Source organism: Mobula birostris, chromosome 18, assembly GCF_030028105.1.
Source record: "Mobula birostris isolate sMobBir1 chromosome 18, sMobBir1.hap1, whole genome shotgun sequence".
In the NCBI taxonomy this organism is placed as follows: domain Eukaryota; kingdom Metazoa; phylum Chordata; class Chondrichthyes; order Myliobatiformes; family Myliobatidae; genus Mobula; species Mobula birostris.
In genome coordinates, this window is record NC_092387.1 from 70351593 (window position 1) to 70379477 (window position 27885).

At 48.7% G+C, this 27885-nt stretch overlaps 1 protein-coding gene across 1 annotated transcript; it reads left to right on the forward strand.

Moving 5' to 3' along the window:
* On the forward strand, positions 1 to 27474 carry LOC140211878 (catechol O-methyltransferase domain-containing protein 1-like). The gene is made up of 7 exons (XM_072282066.1): positions 1 to 111; positions 10669 to 10799; positions 12066 to 12171; positions 13554 to 13672; positions 14825 to 14879; positions 25488 to 25621; positions 26114 to 27474. Exons 1-7 carry the CDS (start codon positions 36 to 38, stop codon positions 26261 to 26263), a joined length of 771 nt encoding a protein of 256 aa, XP_072138167.1. The 5' UTR covers positions 1 to 35; the 3' UTR covers positions 26264 to 27474.
* The last annotated feature ends 411 nt before the right edge of the window (positions 27475 to 27885 follow it).

Genomic DNA, 27885 nt, shown 5'->3' on the forward strand with positions numbered 1-27885 from the left:
GACCGCCGCCGCTTCCCCTCTTGTCAGACTGCGCCATGGATTTGAGCAACTTGCAGAAAGTGCTCGGAGTGACGGGCCTCGGACTGGGCTTGGTTGTAGCAGTGGGTCTGGGTGAGTGAGTGACCGCGCCTGCTGGCCGGTCCATGTTGGCACCTGGCAGCGGAGCGGTGCTCGCAGGGTGCTGGTGTGCGCTGGGGACCTGGGGGGTAAGAGGTTGCATCGGGCAATGGGGCCTGAGCAAGTTCGCCGGCGCCCCGTCCGGCTGTCCACTCTCCCATTCTGGTCCCACGCTCCTCGTCTCCGGGCAAGTTCGGGTCGTGACGGGGCTTGACGGGGCCCTGGGCCATCCGCCGGTCTATCGGTGGCGGAAGGAGGGCTGCGCTACCCGGGCCGACTGCCTGCCCCCTTTCCGACTTGGCTCTGTTTTATAGACGGTAGGGACCATATTGTATTATATTTTGAGTATACTTACTGTCTTTGTAAATATAGATTGTCTGTACCTTGGTGTATATGAGTTGTAAATAAACTTTTAGGAGATAGGCATCCGTTAGTCTTGCGAGACCTTGGATCTGCCCCTGGAAGGTCTTCACTCTCCAGGGCGCAGGAAGGTTGTATGGAAGACCGGCAGTTGCCCATGCTGCAAGTCTCCCCTCTCCATGACACCAATTTTGTCCAAGGGGTGGGCACTAGGACCCGTACAGCTTGGCAGCGGTGTCGTCGCAGAGCACTGTGTGGTTAAGTGCCTTGCTCAAGTCCAATGCCTTAACCACTTGGCCACGTGTTCAAGTAAATGAACTTTTATACTTCTGTTAAAGGGGGGGGGGTGACAGGAGTGAGAGAGGAGGGGTGAGTGAGAGATGGGGGAGAGATGGGGGGAGAGATGGGGAGGGAGGGGGTGGGGAGAGATGGGGAGGGAGGGGGTGAGGGAGGGAGGGGCTGAGAGGAGGAGGGGAGGGAGAGGGAGGGAGGGGCTGAGAGGAGGAGGGGAGGGAGGGGGTGAGAGAGAGGAGGAGGGGAGGGAGGGGGTGAGAGAGAGGAGGGGGGAGGGAGGGGGTGAGAGAGGAGGGGGAGGGAGGGTGTGATAGAGGGGGGAAGGAGAGGGAAAGCAGCCTCACACCACCTCAGCTAATCAATCTAGTGCTCTCGATGATTGCAACCTGCCAAGCAGTCGTCCTGAGGCACTAACTGCCGTCTCTGTGTGCATGCCCGGAGTCAGTTGTCCTGTGTGGGCCCTGTCATGTACAGTATTGAAATGTTATGGTTAGTTATGGAGTTTGACATTTGTCAAGTACAGTGATGGTGTCATCAGTCTGGCACAGAACAACAGGTGATGTGAGGGAGCTTGGAAGTGAGAGTGAGAAATAAAGACTTGTTCAGAGCATGAAGTGTTGAGTCATATATGCACTGTCAGATTGAGTACTAAGATAGGCAGTCAATACGCAATGGTGATAGAATACAGATTTTGAAAGTAAGTTCAACGTTAGTTGATAAGAATGGAGAAATCTGAGATCCAAAACTTCCAATGTTTTACGGACAAGAGAAGATCTGCGGATGCTGGAAATCGGAACAACACAGATAAAGTGCTGGAGGAACTCAGCAGGCCAATGGAAAAGAGTACAGTTGACATTTCAGGCCTCAACCCTTCAGCAGGACTGGAGAAAAAAAGATGAGTAGAGTTAAAAGGTGGGTGAGGGGAGGAGAAACAGAAGGTGGTAGGTGAAACGGAGGGGAGGGGTGAAGTAAAGAGCTGGGAAGTTGATTGGTGAAAAGAGATACAGGGCTGGAGAAGGGGGAATCTAATAGAGGAGTGAAGGCCATGGTAGTAAGAAAAGTTGAGGGGGGGGAATTACCAGAAGTTCAAGAAATCGATGTTCATGCCCTCAGGTTGGAGGCTACCCAGACAAGAATATAAGGTGTTGTTCCTCCAACCTGAGTGTGGACTTATCGTGACAACAGAGGAGGCCACATCGGAATGGGAAGTGGAATTAAAATGGTTAGTCACTGGGAGATTGCACTTTTTCTGTGGACAGAGTGGAGGTGCTCGGTGCACTGGCCTTCCAGTCTACATTGGATCTCACCGATATACAGGAAGCCACACCGGAGAACCGGACACAGTATATGAGCCCAACAGACTCACAGGTGAAGTGTCGCCTCACCTGGAAGGACTGTTTGGGGCCCTGAATGGTGTAGGGGCAGGTGTAGCACTTGTTTTGGCTTGCAAGGCTAAGTGCCAGGAGGGCGACCAGTGGGGAGAGATGAATTGATAAGGGAGTCACGTAGGGAGCGTTCCCTGCAGAAAGCAGAAAATGGGGGGGGGGGGGGGGAGGGAAAGACATGTTTGGTGGTGGGGTCCCGCTGCAGGTGGCAGAAGTTTTGGAGAATTATGTGCTGGACGCAGAGGCTGGTGGGGTGGTAGGTGAGGACAAGAGGAACCCTGTCCCTGGTACGTAGGGTGGTGGGAGGATGGGGTGAGAGCAGACGTGCGTGAGATAGAAGAAATGCAATTGAAAGGTGTGTGGACCATGCCACTACAAGGAAAAGTCCTGCTGAACTTCTCTACAACTGCAAATTGAGGAGGAAGTTACCAGACATCAAGAAGGTACACACAGCAGGACTGGGAGTATGAGATCGGGATACAGAACAGAAAGGAAAGTACAAGCTGTATGTAGACGATCACAGAGACACACAAGAGTCTACTGTAAAAGTTGGGGACATGGTGCTTATTCAGCAAGAAAAAGTGGATAAATTCTCCATGTGGTAGTTGAATCTCCAACCGGAGTGCAATATACAAGGAACACCACACATTTTTAAAAAAAAAGTTCAACATGCAAGAGACTTTTGACAAACAGGAGGGAATTGAAGGATTTGACAATGAGATACTGGGACAGGAGAACAATATGATGGACAGTTACAGGCAAGCTCAGGCTCACAGTGAGCAAGAGCCATTACCAGACATTGAAAGCAAAAAGATACTGGTAGAAGAGCATAAGAAAACAACCTCTGAAGTTTAACAGTTTTGTAGTAAAGTAGAGCTTTAAGTTGTGGGTTTTGAAACAATGAAAACTGTTGGAAGTTGAAAATGAAGTTTTCAGTTCCAGAGTTATCATTAAGTGTGTTGGTTATGGTCATGCATATCAGAGAATATATGTTGAATTGAAATGGTCAAATCTGTGAGTCGAATGTGTACTAATACTTTGAAGTTCATTTTTCAGGAAAGGAGGAATGTTGTGATCTATGCACTAACTAATTAGTACTAAGATAGGTTGCAAATGCACAGTAGGACCCATTCTAGGATTGAAATAGGGAAGCCTGGAGGTACTCAGCAGGTCAGGCAGCAGCTGTGGAGAAAGAAACCATCAACCATAAGATACAGGAGCCACTCTATCAAGGTCTTTCACCACTCGATAGGTTTCAATGAGGTCACCCCTTATTCTTCTGAATGCCAGTGAATTCAGACCCAGAGCCATCAAACGCTCTTCATATGACATCTGGTATGATTCTTCATGAAGACGTTCAGTATCTGTACACAAACCAGTCGTGTGTAGTTTCCCACCGGACAGGCAGTCCTATCTACAAACTCAGGAGGGCTATAAATGCCATCAGCAGGTATTGGCACCACCCCAGCCCCCATTCCCCACCCACCAGGTTGGACACAGGCCTTGCCTCGGCCCTGCCATAGTGGGGAAGTGATTATTAACCCTCTGTAGTGGCGATTAGGCCCCGGGATTGACTGGATCACACATCGGCTCCAACTGCAGTCCAGGCTGGGCGGAGAGAGCTGCTAACAGTGGGAATTGGCACCATCCCCATTCCAACCCCCACCATCAGTGGGTCCCGCCCCTGAGTGAAAGAAGGGAAAAGGGGGAGAAGGGGAAACAGGGAGAACATGAGAGAGAAGGAGGGGGAGAGTAGGAAAGAGGGGAGGGACAGGGATAGAGCAAGGAAAGAGGGGAGAAAAGGGGGAGAGGGGCCTTGCACCATGTACCTAACCATGTGTTTCTTAAATAATATCATTGTACTTGCCTCGATCACTTGCTCTGGCAGCTCAATCCATATATTCACCACTGTCTGCATGGAAAAGTTACTCGTCAGGTCCTTTTTAAATCTTTCTCCTCTCTAAACCTTGGCCTCCTGGCTTTGGGCTCTCCTACCCTGCAGAAATGACTGTTACTGTCCACCTTACCTATGCCTCTCATAGTTCCAAACATTTCTGTAACACTTGGACAGCTTGGGCTGAGGAATAATTGTAGGAGAAAATGCAAAGGTTGAGGTTGCTTTACAAAATTATTCACATTTGCCCTATTCTGTAATTGGAGTTCCCAGAATCTCGGGCACTATTTTCCGAATCAGGTTTATTATCACCGGCATGTGTTGTGAAATTTGTTAACTTAGCAGCAGTAAAATGCAATACATAATATAGAAGGAGGAAAGAAATAAGTTACAGTGTACATACGAAATAAATTACAGTGTGATCGCGGGATCCTCGCAGCAGAAGGAGGAGCGAGGGGCTCGGGAGAGCGCTGAGTGCTGGGAAGCAGCTGAGGGGAGTGTGCTTTAAAAGGAGTGTGGAGGGCAACTGAAGGGTTAAACAGAGTGCTGATTAGTTGATTGGAGGGAGTGAGTACCTGAGATAATTGGCAGGGACAAATGAAAGGAGGGGTAACTGAAGAGGAGCAGCCAGTGTGTGAGTGGCTCAGAGTAGGACTGGAGCTTTGAGGTTTTGGCTCGAGAGGCTTCGGCGAGCAGAGGCTGAGGACGAGCCTGCTCCCAGTGAGCTAAGGCTGGGTAAGTTCCTTTAATTAATTTAATTAACTTAGGAGTAGGTAATGGAGGCAGCAGTTCGGGCAGTAGAGTGCTCCGTTTGCAGTATGTGGGAAGACAGGGTGAGTACAATTGTCCCTGATGACTACACCTGTAAAAGGTGTGTCCAGCTGCAGCTCCTGACAAACCGAGTTAGGGAACTGGAGCTGGATGAACTTCAGATCATTCGTGAGGCAGAGGCAGAAATAGACAGGAGTTTCAGGGAGATAGTCACCCCTAAGAGTCAGGAGACAGGTAGCTGGGTGACTGTCAGGAGAGGGAAGGGGAATAGACAGAATGAGCAGAGCACCCCGTGGCCGTTCCAATCAATAATAAGTACATCGTTTTGGATACTGTTGATGGGGATGACCTACCAGGGACAAGTTGTAGTGGTCACATCTCTGGCACCGAGATGGGACCCTCAACTCAGAAGGGAAGGAGGGAAAAGAGGAGGGCAGTAGTGATAGGGGATTCGATAGGGGGACAGATAAGAGGTTCTGTTGAAGAGATCGAGAATCCCGGATGGTCTGTTCCCTCCCTGGTGCCAGAGTCCGCGATATCTCGGATCGAGTTCTTGGTATTCTCAGGAAGGAGGGTGAGCAGCCGGATGTTGTGGTCCATGTAGGGACCAATGACATGGATAGGAAGAGTGAGGAGGTCCTGCAAAGAGAGTTTAAGGAGCTAGGTGCAAAGTTGAAGGACAGGACCTCCAGGGTTGCAATCTCAGGATTGCTACCTGTGCCACATGATAGTGAGGCTAGAAATAGGAAGATAATGCAGCTAAATACGTGGCAAAGGAGTTGGTGCAGGAGGGAGGGCTTCATGTTTCTGGACAATTGGGCCTTGTTCCAGGGAAGGTGGGACCTGTTCTGACGGGACGGGTTGCACCTGAACTGGAGGGGGACTAACATCCTTGCGGGAAGGTTTGCTAGTGCTGCTCCAGGGGGTTTAAACTAGATTTGTAGAGGGAGGGGAACCAAAGTGTTAAAGCTGATAGGTGGAGGAGGATAAATGTCATGTGAGGACTGCATGTATAGACAGAAATCAAAGGTTTGTATGTGATAGAAATGTTCTCAGGTGCATCTATTTCAATGCAAGGAGTATTGTAGGTAAGGCAGATGAGCTCAGGGCGTGGATTGGCACGTGGGATTACGACATTATTGCTATTAGTGAGACTTGGTTGCAGGAGGGGCAGGACTGGCAGCTTAATGTTCCAGGGTTCCGTTGTTTCAGACGTGATAGAGGGGGAGGGATGAAAGGGGGAGAAGTGGCATTACTAGTCAGGGAGAATATCACAGCTGTGTGTAGACAGGACAGCCCGGAGGGCTCGTCTACAGACGCCATATGGGTGGAGCTGAGGAACGGGAAAGGTGCGACCACACTAATAGAGTTGTATTATAGACCGCCCAATAGTCAGAGAGAATTGGAGGAGCAAATCTGTAGAGAGATAGCAGACCGATGTAAGAAACGGAAAGTTGTAATAGGGGATTTTAACTTTCCACATATTGACTGGGACTCCCACACTGTGAAAGGGCTGGATGGCTTGGAGTTTGTCAAATGTGTTCAGGAAAACTTCCTAAATCAATATATAGAGATACCTGTGAGAGAGGGTGCAATACTTGATCTCCTATTAGGAAACCAGACAGGTCAGGTAACAGAAGTATGTGTAGGTGAACATTTTGGGTCCAGTGACCATAATTTCATTAGTTTCAAGTTAATTACGGATAAGGATAGGTTTGGTCCTTGAGATGAGGTTCTAAATTGGAGAAGGGCCAATTTTGTGGAGATGAGAAAGGACCTAGGAAGAGTGGATTGGGATAAGTTGTTTTCTGGCAAGGATGTGTTCAGTAAGGGGAAGGCCTTCAAAGGCGAAATTTTGAGAGTGCAGAGTTTGCATTTTCCTGCCAGGATTAAAGGCAAATTTAACAGGCATAGGGAACCTTGGTTTTCCAGGGATATTGGCAATCTGGTTAAGAAAAAGAGAGAGGTGTATAGCAGGTATAGGCAACTAGGAACAAATGAGGTACTTGAAGAGTATAGAAAATGTAAGAAAATACTAAAGAAGGAAATCAGGAAGGCAAAAAGAAGACATGAGGTTGCTTTGGCAGATAATGTGAAGGTAAACCCGAAGGGTTTCTACAAGTATATTAAGAGTAAAAGGATAGAAAGGGACAAAATTGGTCCCCTAGAAGATCAGAGTGGTTGTCTATGTGTGGAGCTTCATGAGATGAGGGAGATCTTAAACAGATGTTTTGCATCAGTATTTACTCCGGAAATTGGCATAGGTTATATGGAAGGAAGGGAAACAAGCAGTAGTGTCATGGAACATATAGAGATTAAAGAGGAGGAGGTGCTTGCTGTCTTACAGTGAATAAAGGTAGATAAATCCCCCGGGCCTGACATGATATTTGCTCAGACCTGGAGAGAGACTAGTGTAGAAATTGCAGGGGCCTTGGCTGAAATATTTAAAATGTCCTTAGCCACGGGTGCGATGCCGGAGGATTGGAGGGTTGCTCATGTTGTTCCATTGTTTAAAAAAGGCTCTAAAGGTAAACCAGATAATTACAGACCAATGAGCCTACATCAGTAGTAGGTAAATTATTGGAAGGTGTTCTGAGAGATCAGATATACAAGTACTTGGACAGCCAAGGGCTGATTAAGGATAGTCAGCATGGCTTTGTGTATGGTAGATCGTGTTTAACAAATCTTGTAGAGTTTTTCGAGGAGGTTACCAAGAAAGTAGATGAAGGAAAGGCTGTGGATGTTGTCTACATGGACTTTAGTAAGGCCTTTGACAAGGTCCCACATGGGAGGTTAGTTCAGAAGGTTCAGACACTAGGTATCCATGGAGAGGTTGTAAACTGGATTTGAAATTGGCTGTGTGGGAGAAGACGGAGTGGTAGTGGATGATTACTTCTCAGACTGGAGGCCTGTGACTAGTGGTGTGCCTCGGATCTGTGCAGGGACCATTGTTGTCTGTTGTCTATATCAATGACCTAGATGATGTGGTAAACTGGATCAACAAGTTTGCTGATGACACTAAGATTGGAGGCGTTGTGGATGGCAAAGAAGACTTTCAAAGCTTGCAGAGGGATCTGGACCAACTGGAAAAATGGGCCAGAAAATGGCAGATGGAACTTAATACAGACAAGTGTGAGGTGCTGCATTTTGGAAGGGCAAATCAAGGTAGAACATACACAGTAAATGGTAGGGCACTGAGGAGTGCGGAGGAACAAAGGGATCTGGGAGTTCAGATACATAGTTCCCTGAAAGTGGCATCATAGGTGGACAGGATGGCAAAGAAGGCTTTTGGCATCCTGGCATTCATAAATCAAAGTATTGAGTATAGGAGTTGGGATGTTATGGGGAGGTTGTATAAGATATTGGTGAGGCCAAATTTGGAGTATTGTGTGCAGTTCTGGTCACCTAACTATAGGAAGGATATCAGTAAGATTGAAAGAGTGCAGAGAAGATTTATGAGGATGTTGCCAGGTCTTCAGGAGTTGAGTTACAGGGAAAGATTGAACAGATTAGGACTTTATTCCTTGGAGTATAGAAGAATGAGGGGAGATTTGATAGAGGGTTACAAAATTGTGAGGGGGTATAGACAGAGTAAATGTGAATAAGCTCTTTCCACTTAGACCAGGAGAGATAAATACGAGAGAACATAGCTTTAGGGTGAAAGGGGAAAGGTTTAGGGGGAACTTCTTTACTCAGAGAGTGGTGGGAGTGTGGAATGAGCTGAAATCTGGCGTAAATGCGGGCTCACTCTTAAGTTTTAAGAATAAATTAGATAGGTACATGGATGGGAGAGGTCTGGAGGGTTATGGACTAGATGCAAGTCAATGGGACTAGTGGAATAAAGTTTTGGCACAGATTAGAAGGGCCAAATGGCCTGCTTTCTGTGCTGTAGTGTTTTGTGGTTCTATATATTGAATAGATTAAAATCATGCAAAAACAGAAATATGTATTAATAAAGTGAGGGAGTGTTCATGAGTTCAATGTCCTTTTAAGAATTGGATGGCGGAGGGTATGAAGCTGTTCCTGAATTGTTGACTGTGTGCCTTGATGCTGCTTTTCTGAGACACCACTCCTTGAAGATGTCCTGGTACTTTGTACTAGTACCCTTTCCGACCCTCTGTCATTTCTCTCAGTCCTGTGCAGTAGCCTCCCCTACCTGATACCAAACAGTGATGCTGCCTGTCAGAATGCTCTCCTACATACAGCTGTAGAAGTTTGAGTATTTTTGTTGACATTTCAAATCTCTTCAAATGGTATAGTCACTGTCTTGCCTTCTTTATAGCTGCATCGATATGTTGGGACCAGGTTAGGTCCTCAGAGATCTTGACATCCAGGAACTTGAAATTCCTCCCTCTCTCCACTTATCCCTCTGAGGATCGGTATGTGTTCCTTTGTCTTACCCTTCCTGAAGTCCACAATCAGCTCTTTCATCTTATTAACGCTGAGTATAAGGTTGTTGCTGCGACACCACTCCACTAGTTGGCATATCTCGCTCCTGTACTCCCTTTCGTCCACCTGAGATTCTGCCAACAACGGATGTATCATCAGCAAGTTTATAGATGGTGTTTGAGCTGTGCCTAGCCACACAGTCCTGGGTATAGAGAGAGTACAGTAGTGGGCTAAGCACACACCCCTGAGGTGCGCCAGTGTTGATCGTCTGTGAGGAGGAGATGTTATCACCAATCCGTACAGATTGTGGTCTTCCGATTAGGAAGTTGAGGACCCATTTGCAGAGGGAGGTACAGAGGCCCAGGTTCTGCAACTTCTCAATCAGGATTGTGGGAATGAAATGTGAGATTGTGGTATTAAATGTTGAGCTATAGTCGATGAACAGCATCCTGATGTAGGTGTTTGCGTTGTCCAGGTGGTCTAAAGCCATGTGAAGAGCCATTGAGATTGCACCTGCCATTGACCTACTGTGGCCATAGGCAAATTGCAGAGGGTCCAGGTTCTTGCTGAGGCAGGAGTTCAGTCTAGTCATAATCAACCTCTCAAAGCATTTCATCACTGTGGATGTGAGTGCTACCGGGCTCACATTCTTCTTGTTAGGCACTAATATGTGAAGCAAGTGGGAACTTCTGCCTGTAGCATTGAGAGGTTGAAAATGTCCTTGAATTCTCCTACCAGTTGGTTGGCACAAGTTTTCAGAGCCTTAGCAAGTACTCCATCGGGACCTCCTGCCTTGCAAGTGTTCACTCTCTTTAAAGACAGTCTAACAGAACGAGGGGTCACAGTTTGAGGATAAGGGGGAAGCCTTTTAGGACTGAGATTAGGAAAAACTTCTTCACACAGAGAGTGGTGAATCTGTGGAATTCTCTGCCACAGGAAACAGCTGAGGCCAGTTCATTGGCTATATTTAAGAGGGAGTTAGATATGGCCCTTGTGGCTACGGGGATCAGGGGGTATGGAGGGAAGGCTGGGGCAGGGTTCTGAGTTGGATGATCAGCCATGATCATAATAAATGGCGATGCAGGCTCGAAGGGCTGAATGGCCTACTCCTGCACCTATTTTCTATGTTTCTATGTAACATCCGCCTCTGAGACAGAGATCACAGGGTCATCAGGTGCAGCAGGGATCTTCACAGCTGCAGTTATTTTCTCCTTTTCAAAGCGGGCATAGGAGGTATTGGATTCATCTGGTAGTGAAACGTTGCTGCCATTCATGCTATTGGGTTTTGTTCTGTAGGAAGTGTTTTTCACCGATGTCTATTGGTTTATGAGATTATATTGTTAAGCATGTTTATTACTGTACCACTATTATCTGTATTTCTGTTCACACCTTGGGATTTGTCAAGTTAATATTTGCATGCTTTTGGATTAATTCAGAACTGCTCTGTCTTTCCTTCAGGGAAGAGGTACTTTTCTCAGTCTCACGGAAGGTCTTTTACGAGTCACGGAGGTGCCAAAGATGATCCTTTGACGAAATACGTCCTACAGAATTCCCTGCGGGAACATCCTGTGCTGCAAAAGCTGAAGCAGGTCAGTGAAAAGCAGTGATGGTTACCCCTTCGGTAACTACCCTGTCAGACGCAAGACAGGGTGTAAGATGGGCCACGGTTACAGGGAGACTGTCAGGTGAAGGAAGTTGGTTGACATCTCTGGGCTGGGTATGCACCCCTTCCCCTCCCAGGGGGAGCCAGTTACTGGGGGAATGGCTTTGGGATTAGTAACTTCTGTTTTAGAGAAGTTGAAGAAGATAAAAAGATTAACAATATTCGCCACATGTACATTGAAACATACAGTGAAATGTGTTGTTGGCGTCAAGGATCAATACAGTATGAAGGTGTGCTGGGGGCAGCCCACCGATGTCCCCATGCTTCTAGCACCAACATAGTGTGTCCACCACTTACTAATCATAACCTGTGTGTTCACGATTTACTAATCATGTCCACAACATAGCACGTCCACAATTTACTAATCATAACCTGCATGTCCATGATTTACTAATCATAACCTGCGTGTCCACGATTTACTAATCATAACCTGCATGTCCATGATCTACTAATCATAACCTGCGTGTCCACGATTTACTAATCATAACCTGCGTGTCTTTGGACTGTGGAAGAAACCAGAGAATACGGAGGAGACCCACAGGTCATGGGGAGAATGTACAAACTCCTTAGACTGCAGCAAGAATTGCCAGCTTCAGTAGCATTGTAAAGCGATTGTCCTAGCCACTACCCGGAGGGAGGGGAAAGGAAGGCAAGGGAATGTGAAAGTTTGGAGCTGTGCAGGAGTGTACCTCCCTGTGATTAGATAAGGAATGTCTTTCTCCTGTTGTGTTTACTTTCCTACATTGTGTGTCTGGCCTGAAGAGGGTGTGCATCTGGTACCACTAAGGGATGGAACAGTACTGGGGTGATAACTGTATTATGCTTAAAGAGTATAAAAAGGGCACTTTCTTGGTGAAGCTGTTTTAGGCTAGATCATAACTTTGGTTGGTGCTAAGATCTGGAGAAGACGGGACAAGTACGTATAGAGGTTGGTGGGGGCGGTGGGAAGGCTGCATAAAGTTTGTCAACATTCTGCAAGTTAGCTTATTTAGTGAACGATAAGTATTTTGATTACTGTAGACATTTATCTTTCTTTGTATTGCAGTTCTAATAAAGTGTTTTCTTGTATTTAGAACGTGTGCGGTGCCTCCCTTTGTTTGTAAATGCCCTGAGATGAATCAGGAAAGAACACAAAACAAATTTTAAAATAATTAACCCCTCTCACTCAGCATCTTCTGCAATTCTTCTCCAGCGGACTCTAGAGGATCAGAATTATTTAATGATGGTGGCGTGTGAGGAAGCTCAGCTCCTGGCAAACCTGGCCACTCTCATCAAGGCCAAGAAGGTTATTGAAATAGGTGAGTCCCACCTGAGAAGCCTGCCACAGGAGCTGCCTGTTGCCCGTCACTGTGGGTCACCAGACATGAGACAAGATCCAGTTGAATTAAAGCAATATGAGCAGAGATTCTTCAAGGGATTGTCTCCTCAGCTGTCACTATTGCTATTTCTGCTCCCATTCCCCATCACCTGCCAGCTCTTGCTCCAGCTCTTCATACCAGCTATCTCTCCTCTGCACTTCCAGTCTGGATGAAGGGTCTCAGTTGAAATGTTGACTCTCCATGGAGGCTGCCTGACCCTCTGATCCCACCAGCAAGTATTTAAGGTTGTTGTCACAGATCGTGGGCTCCCCTCCTTTGCACCTATCATCCCACCCATGCTGCTCGTGGACTGTGTATTCCACTCCCAACGGGTAAGAGGCCACGTAGCATCCACACCAAGACAGGCACTTTCCCCGAGCAGTAAGGCTGATCAATATTTACATTTTTTTTCTTTATTATTGTGTTCTTTATCTTTTTTTTTTGTGCTGCATCAGATTTGGAGTAACAGATGCTTCATTCTCCTTTACACTTGTGTACAGGAGCTGACATCAAAGAAACTTGAATCTTGTTGAAAAGTAGCCATTGCAAGTGTGAATAAAAGGTCCTCGTAATCCTCCTGAGGAAAGGAGGTTACCTCCTCGTGAAGCAGTTGCAGAGAGTGAGGGACTCCATTGTCACGCTGGGAGGGGCCACTGTGGACAGTCAATGAGTAGGACGGGCTCAGCTGCAAAGGGAGAGGATAGGGGCAAGATTACCCGAGTGGAGGTGAGTGGAGTTTTCCTGGGCTGTGCTCAGCTGAGGGGGAGAGCTGAGCTGGTTAGGTGGCAGACAGTATTGTCATAGGAATGAGGGTGTTGAGTTTCGACAGTGGCTTTGGAATATATTTAAATGGAAGACAATCTCAGAGACTGCCAACTACTTTCTGTAGGTTGTACAGAGCAGTGTCCCCACAGCTGTGGGTCACAGGTAAGGAACTGATGGAAAATAATTGTAAAAATAAATCATTAAGTCCCTTCATAAGCCAGGACAGCAGACTTTGAGGTCTATGGCTTTGACAGTCTGAAGCTGATGAGGCAACGGTCAATCTGAAGCTGGGACTGATGGGACAGTGAACTCGGAGGGCTGGCACACTGATGGTCTGAAGCTGGAATGGAGAGGGCAGTGGGCACTAAGGTCCAGCAGCCTGGCGGTCTGAAGCTAGGACTAACGGAGCAGTGGACTCTGAGGTTGATCACACTGGCAGTGTAGAGAGCACTCTGTAATGCACTGACCCCAATCCTACAGAACAGGGGAGTAGCTTTCCTTTGTCTTGCCTTGGCCAGTTTGGTGGCGATGGTCTTGAGTTTGTGCTGTTTCCTCAGGAGTCTACACCGGATACAACACGCTGAACATGGCCCTGACACTGCCAGCTGACGGCGTGGTCGTTGCCTGCGACATCGATATGGACTTTGCCAACATTGGGAAACCATTTTGGAGCGAGGTGAGAAGAGATTTCAATTAAAACGAGGTTACCTTCAAAGAGTAAACATTTTTGTGTAACTGGTTTTCAAACTAATTGTCCCTTCAGAGAGTGTGTATGCTTGTGGAGAAGGGGGTTGCACAACTCCCGGCTCCCAGTCTCCCCCTCCCCCACCCGCTCCCTGCTCCATTCCCCCCATTCCCGGTCCCTGATCTCCCACCACTTCTCTCTGTGGTCTTGTCCCCCCACTCCCCATTCCTAACAACCCCCCCCCCCCCGGGTCCCAGTCTCTCCCTTCCCGATCTCTCCATTCCTGACCACCTGTTCCTGATCTCCCCTGTTGGTTTTATTTGTAAGGTGTCTCTGTATGTCCTTCCCAGGGAATGCGTGTGTTTTCTCCGGCTCTGTTTTCCTCCCACACTCCAAAGACATACCGAGTAGGCTAGTTGGTCTTTGTTTCTTGTCTGGTGATTAGGTTCACGTTAAATCGGGGCTGTTGGGGGCTGCTGGTGTGATGAGACTCTAACTAGAAGGGGATGTTCTGCACTATTTCTAAATAAAGAAATAAGCCAAGGATGAATTGTATTTAACCCTTTCCTTACAGCGGATGAGAAGGTGAGTTGTGTGGGTGGTCAGGGGGAGTGGGGAATGGGGCAGTTTAAGATGGGAGGGGAGTGTGAGATGACCGTGGTAACCAGAAGGCCTGGCCCCGTGAGTGGGTTATCTGCCTCTCCCTCACCCCGAACACCACCACAACCCTATCTCCAACATTCTGTGCAGCCCTGAGCCTCATTCAGGCCCTGATACTGTTCACATGTCAAGCTCCCAACTTACTGATGTCCACCATAATGAATTCCCTTTGAATTGGGGGGAATGGAAGTGTGGGAATCAGGGTCAGTGGATCTGGTAAATCTCTGGTATTGATGGCTGCGGACCTCAGCACCCCTGCCTTGCTGTGGGAGGGTGACCAGTGATCCCAGCCACTAAGGCAGGGCATGGAATTCTACCATTAACCGAGCGGTCTGTGGCCCTCAGTTTGGGAAGCTCTGCGCCAGGTGAGTGACAGAATGAGGCTGTGGTCCCAGCACAGAACTCCTGTGTCCTCAGTGTCTCAGACAGGGCTGCACCTCACCTGTGGTATTGTTCACTTATCGTGTGATGTGTCGATTGCAGGCTGGAGTGGAACATAAGATTGACCTTCGCATTAAACCAGCCTCAGAGACACTTGGTGAGTAAGTCCCACACCAGAGAGGGAGTAACAGTGAATGTACTAAAATCCTGCAAACGTCTGGTTGTTTTTGGACCAGAATTCTCTCCCAGAGGCAAGGTGAGTGGGTGATCAGGTCAGGGAGCCACTTTCCCACAGGGCAGTCCCTTCAGAAGCTCAGGTCACTCTGTGGACCTCATTGCTGTTGATCCAAAACCCAACCGTGTCAGTGTGGATGGGTGGGCTTCACATTTACCACTGGGCCTGGAGATGTTGAACCCAGACTGCAAGACAGCCTCCAGTCTAACTGCCCATGCACTCGACACCTGCCATGGAACCTCCTGTCCAGCTGTGCTCCCAATGAGTATCAGTAATGTGTGTCGTGCGCTTGTAGGGCTCTTGTATACAAGAGGAAGGATATCTCCTATGATTATACAAGACCTTGTTTGAAAATGCTTTTGGAATAGCATCTGCAATTTTGGTCATATTACCCGAAAATAATTTACTTGCCATGGGAATGCAGAGAAAGTTTCCGGACCAGCTGCAGGTCCCGGAGGGAAGGTTGGGGAGATGATCCATTTATTCTCTAGAACTTGGAAAAGTGAAATGTACAGAACTGTTGAGCAGATTCAGAGTGAATAGCTTCTCCTATCCCAGGAGTTCACAGACTTGAGAGAGAGACAAGGAAAAATCTGTTGGGTGGTGGGTGGGTGGGTGTGAATCTGTGAAAATCTGGACCTTGGAGTGCTGGGAAAACTCAGTCATTGATACTGTTTCAAACGGAGACAGAGGGACATCGGGAATAGAGAGAGAAGGCAGGAAAAGGTGTTTTGAGATGGAAGGTATTGAGTGAGGAATCAGGCTCAAGGGGCTGAATAGACTTCTGCTCTGATTCTGGGTTGTGTGTACAGAGTACCTGCCTTCTGTAAATGACCAGGCCCAGGCCCCTGTCCAGCCCAAACTGCACTGATCTGAGTGGTCTTCCAGGACCTAACAAAACCAAGAGTGAACACACAATCTAGAGAGTACTGCAAGACCCTGGAGAGTATTCAAGAACCAGATGGGATTCTATTGCAATCTAGAAGTTTCATGGTTAACATATCGACTGGTTACTGCATAGCAGAGGTTGGCTGAGCCTGAGCAGCAGGAAGTAAGCTCCATACACAGAGGATCTCAGCTTCTGATGGAGGGAGAAGGGGATGGATTGATTTAAGACTGAGGATCCCAGGAAAGTATTCATGAACCAGGCAGGATTCTATAGTATCTAAACACAAAATACTCTGCAGATGCTGGGGTCAAAGCAACACTCACAACATGCTGGAGGAACTCAGCAGGTCGGGCAGCATCCGTGGAAAAGGTCGGTCGACGTTTTGGGCCGGAACCCTTCGTCAGGACTGTAGGGGGAAGGGGCAGAGGCCCTATAAAGAAGGTGGGGGGGGTGGGAAGGAGAAGGCTGGTAGGTTCCAGGTGAAAAACCAGTAAGGGGAAAGATAAAGGGGTGGGGGAGGGGAAGCAGGGAAGTGATAGGCAGGAAAGGTGAAGAAAGAATAGGGGAAAACACAATGGGTAGTAGAAGGAGGTGGGACCATGAGGGAGGTGATAGGCAGCTGGGGGAGGGGGCAGAGAGACATAGGGATAGAGGAAGGGAGGGGGAGGGAATTACCAGAAGTTGGAGAATTCTATGTTCATACCAAGGGGCTGGAGACTACCTAGACGGTATATGAGGTGTTGCTCCTCCAACCTGAGTTTAGCCTCATCACGGCAGTAGAGGAGGCCATGTATGGACATATCGCAGATTGGGGGACCGCTTCGTCGAGCACCTCCGCTCCGTCTGCCACAACAGACAGGATCTCCCAGTAACCACCCACTGCAACTCTGCTTCCCACTCCCATTCAGATATTTCCATACATGGCCTCCTCTACTGCCATGATGAGGCTAAACTCAGGTTGGAGGAGCCACACCTCATATACCGTCTAGGTAGTCTCCAGCCCCTTGGTATGAACATAAAATTCTCCAACTTCTGGTAATTCCCTCCCCCTCCCTTCCTCTATCCCAGTTTCACTCTGCCCCTTCCCCCAGCTGCTCCCTCTTGGTTCTGCCTCCTTCTACTACCCATTGTGTTTTCCCCTATTCTTCCTTCATCTTTCCTGCCTATCCCCTCCCTGCCTCCATTCCCCCACCCCTTTATCTTTCCCCTTACTGGTTTTTCACCTGGAACCTACCAGCCTTCTCCTTCCCACTCTCCCCCCACCTTCTTTATAGGGCCTCTGCCCCTTCCCCCTACAGTCCTGACGAAGGGTTCCGGCCCGAAACGTCGACCAATCTTTTCCACAGATGCTGCCCGACCTGCTGAGTTCCTCCAGCGTGTTGTGACTGTTTCTATAGTATCTAGAAGTTTCAAGTTGACAATGTTTTGTTAAGTTCCAGGTATACCTCTGAATCAATTAACAATTGAAGTTTTCTGCTCCCTGGAACTGTATCAAGGTGTCCGGATCACAGATCTGATACGCTGCGCTGCAGGGCAGGGACTCCCAGCACATAAATGTAGCGAGTTGACACTGTGCCTTGAAGAATTTATCCCCTTGTTTCCAACAAGGTGACACTGGGAATAGCGGTATGCTGACTGCAGGTGGAGCTCGTGTCAGTCAGAGGCAGTTTGCACTGATTGGCTTGAGGCACCATTGATGTCATTTCCTGGTGGTCTGCTCCGCCTTCTGACACGCCCCTTTTGTATGAGTTAGTTGTCCTAAAATTTGTGGAATGAGCAGTAAGTCAGAAACTGTAGGACTGGCATGAATTCATAGTAAAAATCCCTCAGACTAATTACCTGAATACACAAGGCAAGGAGATTCCAGTCCTTTAAACTGTTAATTGTTTGGAATTAACCTGTGGTTGTTTTTGCTAATTAATCATAATTTGTTATTTTAGAATTTCAAATTGAGTTGAAGATTAATTTTCAGCTTGTTAATTGAAACTACATCGGCCTCATTGTATGATCTTCCCCAAAATATGAAGCTATTGCCACGAAGCCCATTGCCATTAATCACTTTGAGAAGAAAAAGGATCTAGTGTTTTTCTGGCATGTATGACGATTGCCCTGAAGCCCATCAGTTTGTAAATTGAACAGGTTCCACTCCCTGTAAGAATCCCAGCCCAGTCTAGGACTGACTGCTCGTGTTTGAGTGAGGCATGTGCCCACGCTGTGAATAGAATGTGATGCCACTCTTACCCTGGCTCAGTAGAAACCCAGCCCCCGATGGACTGTAGGTGGGGGGAGGACACAGCAGTCTGTACTGATGTACAGCCAGATGCTTATCCTGGGGTCATGCTGACAGCCCTGGACTGGTGTGGGGCAACACACAGACGGTGTGGTTGTAGGGATCTGCTGACTGTCCCACCACCAGTGTCAAATCCACTGCTTTAAGATGAAGGTTAGTTTTATTTGTCACATGAACATTGAAATATACAGTGAAATTCATTGTTCATGATAATGATCACAGTATGAAGGTGTGCTGGGACAGCCTGCAAGAGTCACCACGCTTCCAGCACCAACATAACATACCCGCAACCCGGATGTCTTTGGACTGTGAGAGGAAACTGGAGCAAACCCACACAATCACGAGGAGAACGTACAAACACTTGAGAGAAAGCAGTGTGATTGGACTTGATGGCAGTTACTGCCCGAGCTTTCTCCCACCTCACCGGTCCGCCAGAGCCAGTGCCTCAGATGGACATCAGCCTCAGGACAGCACTTACCAGGAGCATTTGAATTGAACCAGAGTCCGCCTCTCCCAGTGAGAGCCATTCCCTGCCCACTGTGCTCTTGGGAGTCATGGCTCCTCCACCCTGGTGTCTCCGTGTCGTTGGCCCTGGCCCACTGAGCTCTCAGCAGACCTTAATGAGATCCACCGAGCAGGGAGACGCGATCCATTGATGGCCTTATGTTATTTTTTTTTTAAGATTTATTGGAAATTTAGAGCCACTGAAAAATGTGGATATAGCAGACAGGATCACTGATCTGAATAGTCATAAACGTAATCAGGATGTGTACTAGATATCTTTGATCTACCCGGTTAGAAAGTGGGGAAATTAATTTTCAGACAGGGCGGCTGAGTGTTTGCTCAGGGTGGTCTGCTCAGGGAAATAAAACAATATTGAAATAATAAAAATATTGAAAAAGAAGGAAACAGTCCATGCCCTAACCCCTCCATCAGAAGCTCCGATCCTCTGCACAGGGAGCCAACTGCTTCAAACCCAGTCAGCCACCACAATGCAGAAACAAGTACATATTGTTAAAGGTGATAACCATGAAACTTTTACATTACAATAGAATCCAGTCTGGTTCATAAATAGTCTTCAGGGAAGGAAGTCTTCCTGGGTCTAAGGGTACTCACCAGATCAAATGCTCACTCTTGGGTTTCTTCAGTGCTGGAACAACACTTGGATCAGGATAGCCTGGACGGGGCCGGGCTGCAGGGGTCTGACTCGCAGCCTAGACGGGGCCGGGTGGCGTGGGGGTCGAGGTTACAGCCTGGACGGGGCCGGGTGGCGTGGGGGTCGAGGTTACAGCCTGGACGGGGCCGGGCAGTAGGGGTCGAGGTTACAGTCTGGACGGGGCCGGGTGGCGTGGGGGTCGAGGTTACAGCCTGGACGGGGCCGGGTGGCGTGGGGGTCGAGGTTACAGCCTGGACGGGGCCGGGTGGCGTGGGGGTCGAGGTCACAGTCTGGACGGGGCCGGGTGGCGTGGGGGTCGAGGTCACAGCCTGGACGGGGCCGGGTGGCGTGGGGGTCGAGGTTACAGTCTGGACGGGGCCGGGTGGCGTGGGGGTCGAGGTTACAGCCTGGACGGGCAGTAGGGGTCGAGGTTATAGCCTGGACGGGGCCGGGTGGCGTGGGGGTCGAGGTTACAGCCTAGACGGGGCCGGGTGGCGTGGGGGTCGAGGTTACAGCCTGGACGGGGCCGGGCAGTAGGGGTCGAGGTTACAGCCTGGACGGGGCCGGGCAGTAGGGGTCGAGGTTACAGCCTGGACGGGGCCGGGCAGTAGGGGTCGAGGTTACAGTCTGGACGGGGCCGGGTGGCGTGGGGGTCGAGGTTACAGTCTGGATGGGGCCGGGTGGCGTGGGGGTCGAGGTTACAGCCTGGACGGGGCCGGGTGGCGTGGGGGTCGAGGTCACAGCCTGGACGGGGCCGGGTGGCGTGGGGGTCGAGGTCACAGCCTGGACGGGGCCGGGTGGCGTGGGGGTCGAGGTCACAGCCTGGACGGGGCCGGGTGGCGTGGGGGTCGAGGTCACAGCCTGAACGGGGCCGGGTGGCGTGGGGGTCGAGGTCACAGCCTGGACGGGGCCGGGTGGCGTGGGGGTCGAGGTCACAGCCTGGACGGGGCCGGGTGGCGTGGGGGTCGAGGTCACAGCCTGGACGGGGCCGGGTGGCGTGGGGGTCGAGGTCACAGCCTGGACGGGGCCGGGTGGCGTGGGGGTCGAGGTCACAGTCTGGACGGGGCCGGGTGGCGTGGGGGTCGAGGTCACAGTCTGGACGGGGCCGGGTGGCGTGGGGGTCGAGGTCACAGTCTGGACGGGGCCGGGTGGCGTGGGGGTCGAGGTCACAGTCTGGACGGGGCCGGGTGGCGTGGGGGTCGAGGTCACAGCCTGGACGGGGCCGGGTGGCGTGGGGGTCGAGGTCACAGCCTGGACGGGGCCGGGTGGCGTGGGGGTCGAGGTCACAGCCTGGACGGGGCCGGGTGGCGTGGGGGTCGAGGTCACAGTCTGGACGGGGCCGGGTGGCGTGGGGGTCGAGGTCACAGCCTGGACGGGGCCGGGTGGCGTGGGGGTCGAGGTTACAGTCTGGATGGGGCCGGGCAGTAGGGGTCGAGGTTACAGTCTGGACGGGGCCGGGTGGCGTGGGGGTCGAGGTTACAGTCTGGATGGGGTGGTAGGAGTTGGAGTTGTTCTGGTGACACACACATCTCATCAATAAATAACCTTTCAAACCTCAGCATTTTTCCCTCTTTTTGCACTACTTGTTTAATTTAGCCTCCATTTTAAATATATACTTGTTATGATTGATAGGCTATTAAGATTATGTATTGCAATATACTTCTGCCACAAGCCAACAAGTTCCAGGGCACACTGCTTGATGGTGACATTCTGATAACTTGCCAGTGAGAACGTTGTCCAGATCTTTCTTTTACGTTCCTCACTCTGAGAGCAGCTGGGCAACATGTTATCCTTGGAAAAAGGTTGCCATAAATTCCATCAGGTCCCAAGGCTCTGTTCTGTGGGATCTCTGGCAACCAGCAAGGTACATCAGGTGATCAGTTCACCCAAAATGGAAACAAATTAGCTGTTTAAACATTTTACAGATTAATAAATAAAGATTGGGTTATGAAGTCACTCAGGTAGTATTGATAAGCTTTTATTTTGAATGTGTTTTGAAATCAGTTTTCATTCAAAATAATGATGATATAATCCACAAGCTTGAAATTACCGTTGTCGAGCAGCGTGGTTTGATGAGCAGACCTCGTGGCTCAGCTTGGATTTCCAGCCTCTGTCGATTTTCTCTTCTTTGAGCGAGGTCTGTGAGTGTTTTAGGCAAACTTCAGGGCTTTAAATAGAACTTGTTTACCTTTGGGGTCATACAGTTTTTAAAGAGACACTAATTTGTGTATTTGAGGTGTACATCAGTAACTCACTCGATTACTTTACCGCTCACAGTGGGAGAAGCTATGAGGATGTAAATACCAGTCCGTGCCCAGGCAGCTACTGCTTCCAATGTTCCGGAAATGACTGGACTCCTGTCCATCTCCTTAAACTGAAACAGGAGGATGAAGAGCATGAGATGGTTGTGGGCCAATACTCACTGGAGTTCAGAATAAGTGGCGATCTCCTTGAAACCTATTAAATATTGGAAGTCCTGGACAGAGTGTGTGAGGAGAGGATGGCCCTGGATCTTCTGACTTTTACTTTTCAACCCGTCTTTCAGGTTGGAGACCATATTGAGCTCATTGCTCTGGCCAACAACAAGACCATAGCACACAGGAGCAGAATGAGGCCATTCAGCCCATTGACTCTGCTCTGCCATTCCATCATGGCTGATTTATTATCTCTCTCAACCACATTCTCCTGCCTTCTCCCCACTATGGGACACCCAGGTGCCAGGGTCAGGGACATCGTCTACAGCATTTTAAAGAGGGAGTGGGAGCAGCCAGATGTCTTGGTTTACTGTATTTTGGTACCAATGACTTGGGAAGGAAAAGCAAAGAGGTCCTGAAGGGAGAATGTAGAGAGCTAGGCAGAAAACTGAGAAGCGGGACCTCCAGTATAGTAATTTCTGGATTGCTGCCTGTGTCATATGTTAGTGAGGGTAGAAACAGGATGATTTGGCAGATAAATGTGTGGTTGAGAAGCTGGTGCAGGGGGCAGGGCTTCAGGTTCTTGGATCATTAGGATCACCTCTGGGGGAGGTATGACCTGTACAAAAGTGACGGTTGCACCTGAACCCGAGGGGACCAATATTCTCACTGGCAGGTTTGTTCGAACTGTTGGGAAGGGTTTAAACTAATTTGGCAAGGGCTGTGGGAACTGGAATGGAGGGGCTCAGAATAGGACAGATGGCAAAAAAGCAAAGATAGCATGCAGTCAGACTGTCAGGAAGGGCAGGCAGATGATAGGATAAAATTGCAGCCAGCAGGGTGAGTATCAGTGCACTAGAGATGCAAAATCAGAAAGGATAGCAAATATAGCACTTAAAATGTTACATCTCAATGCATGGAATATAAGAAATAAGGTGGATGATATTGTTGCACTATGACAGATTCAGGTATGATGTTGTGGCCATCACTCAATCATGGCTGAAGGATGGTTGTAGTTGGGAGCTGAATGTCCAAGGTTACACGTTATATCGGAGGGATAGGAAGGTCGGCAGAGGGGGTGGCATGGCTCTGCTGGTAAAGAATAGCATCAAATCCGTAAAAAGATGTGACATAGGATTGGAAGATGTTGAACCCGTGTAGGTTAAGTTAAGAAACTGCAAGGGTAAAAGGACCCTGATGGCAGTTATTTACAAGCCTCCCAACAATGGCTGGGATGTGGACCACAGATTACAGCAGGAAATAGAAAAGGCAAGTCAAAAGAGCAATGTTATCATAGTCATGGGAGAGTTTAACATGCAGGTCGATTGGGAAAATCAGGTAGGTAATGGATCTCAAGGAAGTGAATTTGTTGAATGCCTACGAGATGGCTCTTTAGGGCAGTTTGTTGTTGAGTCTACTAGGGGATCAGCTATACTGGATTGGGTGTTATGTAATGAATTGGAGGTGATTAGGAAGCTTAAGGTAAAAGAACCCTTAGGAGCCAGTGATCACAATATGATTGAGTTCAACTTGAAATTTGATAGGAAGAAAGTTGGAATTTGTTGAGGAGATAACAAGTAGGACAGATAAAGGGGATGCAGTGAACATTGTGTATTTGGACTTTCAGAAGGCCTTTGACAAGGTGCCACACATGAGGATGCTTACCAAGTTAAGAGCCCATGGTATTACAGGAAAGTTACTACCATGGTTAGAGCATTGGCTGATTGTAGGAAACAGTGAGTGGGAATTAAAGGATAATGTTTGGTTGACCACCAGTGACTAGTGGTGTTCTGCAGGAGTTGGTGCTGGGACCGCTTCATTTTATGCTGTATATAAATGGTTTAGGTGGATTAGACGGCTTTGTTGCCAAGTTTGCAGATGATACAAAGTTTGGTGGAGGGCAGGTAGCATTGAGGAAACAGGTAGGACTTAATTAGGAGAAATGGCAAAGAGAGTGGCAAATGAAATACAATGCTGGAAAATGCATGGTCATGCACTTTAGTAGTAGAAATGTGCAGACTATTTTCTAAACATGGAGAAAATCCAAAAATCTGAGATGCAAGGGAACTTGGGAGTCCTTGTGAAAAACACCTTTAAGGTTAACTTGCAGGTTGAGTCAGTGGTGAGGAAGGCAAATGCAATATTAGCATGGATTTGAAGAGGTCTAGAATACAAGAGCAGGGATGTGATGCTGAGGCTTTATAAGGCACTGGTGAGGCCTCACCTTGAGTATTCTGAACAGTTTTGGGCCCCCTCATCTAAGAAAAGATGTACTGGCATTGGAGAGGGTTCAGAGGAGGTTCACAAGGATGATATTGGGAATGAAAGGGTTATCATATGAGGAAAGTTTCATGGCTCTGGGTCTGTACTCACTGAAATTTTGAGGAAGGTGGGGGGGATCTCAGTGAAACCCTTCGAATGTTGAAAAGCCTAGACGGAGTAGTTGTGGAAAGGATGTTTCCCATGCTGGGAGAGTCTAGGACAAGAGGGCACAGCCTCAGGATAGAGGGATGTTCATTTAAAACAGATGCAGAGAAATATATTTAGCCAGAGGTGGTGAATTTGCAGAATTTGTTACCACATGCAGCTGTGGAGGCCAGGTCGTTGGGTGTATTTAAGGCAGAGACAGATAGGTTCTTGATTGGACACGGCATCAAAGGTTACAGGGAGAAGGCCAGGGAATGGGGTTGAGGTGGGGAAAAAAATAAGAATCAGCCCATGATTGAACGGCAGAGCAGAGTCGATGGGCCAAATGGCCTAATTCTGCTCCTATGTCTTATGGTCTTATAACCCCCAACACCTTGACTAACAAAGAACCTATCAATTTCTGCTTTAAATGTACTTGACCTCCGCAACCAAATATATAGGCATCTATTAGTCTCATGAGACCATGGATTTGCGCCTTGGAAGGTTTCCAGGGCACAGGCCTGGGCAAGGTTGTATGGAAGACTGGCAGTTGCCCATGCTGCAAGTCTCCCCTCTCCACACCACCGATGTTGTCCAAGGGAAGGGCATTAGGACCCATACAGCTTGGCACCAGTGTTGTCGTAGAGCAATGTGTGGTTAAGTGCCTTGCTCAAAGACACGACACGCTGCCTCAGCCAAGGCTTGAACTAGCAACCTTCAAATCACTAGATGAATGCCTTAACCACTTGGCCACACGCCAACACCCACGTGCACATGCACAGACGCATGTGCATACACATGTGCAATCAAATGTAATGAATTTCACAGATTCACCACCCCCTGACTAAAGAGATTCCTCCTCATCTGTTCTAAAGGGACATCCTTGTTTTCTAAGGGTGTGCCCTCACATCCTAGAATCACCCACTATAGGAAAAATCCTCTCCATTTACAGCCTTGGTGTGTAACTCCAATAACTTTGGCAAAGTTCATCTTAAACCCCTGATCTTTACCAGCTTAGCCAAAAGCAGCAGGCACATGGGAACGCTACCACCTCCAAGTTCTCCTCTGCCCTCTCTCTCTGGAGATGTACCAGCTCCCTCATTGTCGATGGGCCCAGAACCAGGGGTCCCTCGCCAGAACCGTCAGCAGAAGCTCTGTGGTTTCGGATGATGGTTCACCCACACCTTCACAAGGGCAATGTTGGCCTTGTCTGTGTCTTGGAGAGGTGGGTGGAATGTGTCACTGACTGGGCTGTGACCATAGCTCGGTAAACCCATCAGGTAACGCACAGGCTGAGCTCCTCAGTGTCGGTGACCACTCTGCCACATTGGTTAATGTCACTCACCTCCTGATAAACCCTCCGGTTCCTCAACAGATGAGCTTCTCCAGGCTGGTGAGGCTGAGACCTACGACTTTGCCTTCATAGACGCCGACAAGGTGAATTATTGCTTATATTATGAGAAATGCCTACAACTTACCCGCAAAGGAGGAATAATCGCAATTGACAATGTAAGTACACAGTGTCCATAAACACTGGCCAGTAAAGGGGGCTGTGGGGTTGATGAGAGGGGGCAGGGGGCAGACAGCACCCAAGGTTTTGAATTGAACCTGGGTCTCTGGGGTTCTGAGGTAACACTGAAATCAGTTGTATTATTGCAGCACATTATCCGAAAGCAGAAACAAGAGAGCTCTACCCTCGGGTGGGACCGCGGGAGCGTGTGTGTCTGCATTTAAGTGTATGCACATGCATATGTACGTATGCATGCGCGCGCCTGCACCTCTGTGTGTGTGCGCGTATTTTTGTCTGAATTTGTGTGTGTGTGCGTGTGCACCCTCCAGAGCATGCACTGATTTGAATTCTCTGGTGCTGATAGATTCTGTGCATTTCCCCGAGGAATGGCTCACTGTGCTTCACTCGGAATATTTCAGACTCGGAGAGGAACAGTGGCTGCAGTGGTTCTGCCTTTCCCGTGGAGTGACTCACCTGTGCTTTCACTACAGGTTCTGTGGGGGGGCCGTGTACTGAGCCCAGGAAATGACGCAGAGACACTCAGCATTGACGAACTGAACAAAAAGATCGCCAGGGACAGTCGGGTGAACGTCAGCATGCTTGCCATTGGTGATGGGGTCACCCTAGCCTTCAAGCTGTAGTGGTTGCACCTTCCACGGGCTGAGACAGTTCAAACGCTGCAGAGTCCCAGCAACAGGCCATTTGGCCCATTACCTGAAACCTTTCTGCACTTTTGATTTTGATGCTCCCCTGTAACCTGCCTGACTCAGTATTCACCCGTTTTCCCGCCCACTCACAGTGACAAACCATCTCCTTCACAGAAGTGTTCGCTAGAACCAATCAAGCAAAGACTGAAAAATGGAGCAAATTCTTCAAATTACAAACACAGGAGGCGGGAGATACTGACATTGAAAACACTTACACAGTCTTCTGGAGGAACTCTGTGGGCCCAGCGGCGTCTATGGAGAGAGAATGTTTGTTACTCCGGATTCCAGCATCTGCAGCCTCCTCTGTCGTCCTTCATTGGTCAGTCGGTACTCTGTCCATACCCAGAAGGAAACCAACATGGAGGAGAGTAAGAGGCTCACTGGGGTTCAGGAACATGTGATTTCAGCACATTTGCCAAAGTCCCAGTGCATGGCACATGCCTGTGGCACACGGTGCAGTGTGTAGCCACGCGACCCGGGTCCAGGCCCTGCACTGGAGGATGCGCCCTGGCACAATATCCGTCTGGGTTACTTCACGGGCTCCACGTGGGTCCTACTCCCCCTCCAGGGTCTCTCCGGGCCCCCTCCGGCCCCAGCCCCAGCCCCCTCCAGGGTCTCTCCGGCCACCTCCAGCCTCAATACAACCTGCCCCAAGCCTCCCCCGCCATCCACTATCACTGGATAAACATTGTAGATAACTGACATCTGCACAAAGACATCCTTGCCTTAAATGACGTCAAAAGCTGGTGGGAGGATTGGGGGCTTCTTGGGAGCAAGTAACTGGGGGCAAATGCCTGCCTGGCAGCCCCAGTGAAGCATAACTGCAGCAAATTTTTTTTCACCAAATGTAGCTTTTAGATTGAATTCTTTGAGTTTTGGATTAAAGCTTTGCCAGGTTTTGCAGAGAGTTACATGGGGTAATGCCAGCAATCAGTACTGCTGCTCTATCATAAATCACTAAATCTCTGTCACATTGAAGTTAATTTTATTTGCAAATGAAATGACAAATCAAATCAAGAAAGCTTTTGAACATATTAAATGAAGCCATAAAAAGTGTTTATTACCAAAGTGACCCGTTTCATTGTTTATTCTGCTGAAGTGAGATATTGTTGAGTGCAGAGCTTCAGTTAAACAATTTCTGTAAATGTTTTCTGTATCACTAATAAACAATATTAAATTTCCCTGCGGGGGAGGATTAATAATCTCATGGAGAGACAGGCACTGATTAGAGGTGGTGTGGCCTTCTCAGAACCAGATTCTGTCTGTCTGGAGTGAATTCTGTGAAGTAGTAACATAGGTAACAAGGATTGGGGATAGATGTGTTTACAAGGACTTTGCTAAGTCTTTGTAAGACCCATTTTCTTTGGCAGTTGAACGAGGCACAACTGCGCAAGAGCATGTAAGTCAGACCGCGAGGCAGCAGGATTGTTTAAAAGAGCAGATTAATGGAGCAGGTGATGGAGTAGAGGGAGACAGACTAGGAAGGCTTTGGCGAGCAGAGGCTGAGGAAGAGCTTCACTCCAAGTGAGGTAAGGCCGGGTAAGTTCCTTTAATAA

Coding starts and splice junctions, on each gene's coding strand:
- LOC140211878 (XM_072282066.1), top strand. CDS start 36: ATGGATTTGAGCAACTTGCAGAAAGTGCTCGGAGTGACGGGCCTCGGA. Junction 10,800..12,065: donor TGCTGCAAAAGCTGAAGCAG/GTCAGTGAAAAG, acceptor ATTCTTCTCCAG/CGGACTCTAGAGGATCAGAA. Junction 14,880..25,487: donor ACCAGCCTCAGAGACACTTG/GTGAGTAAGTCC, acceptor GTTCCTCAACAG/ATGAGCTTCTCCAGGCTGGT.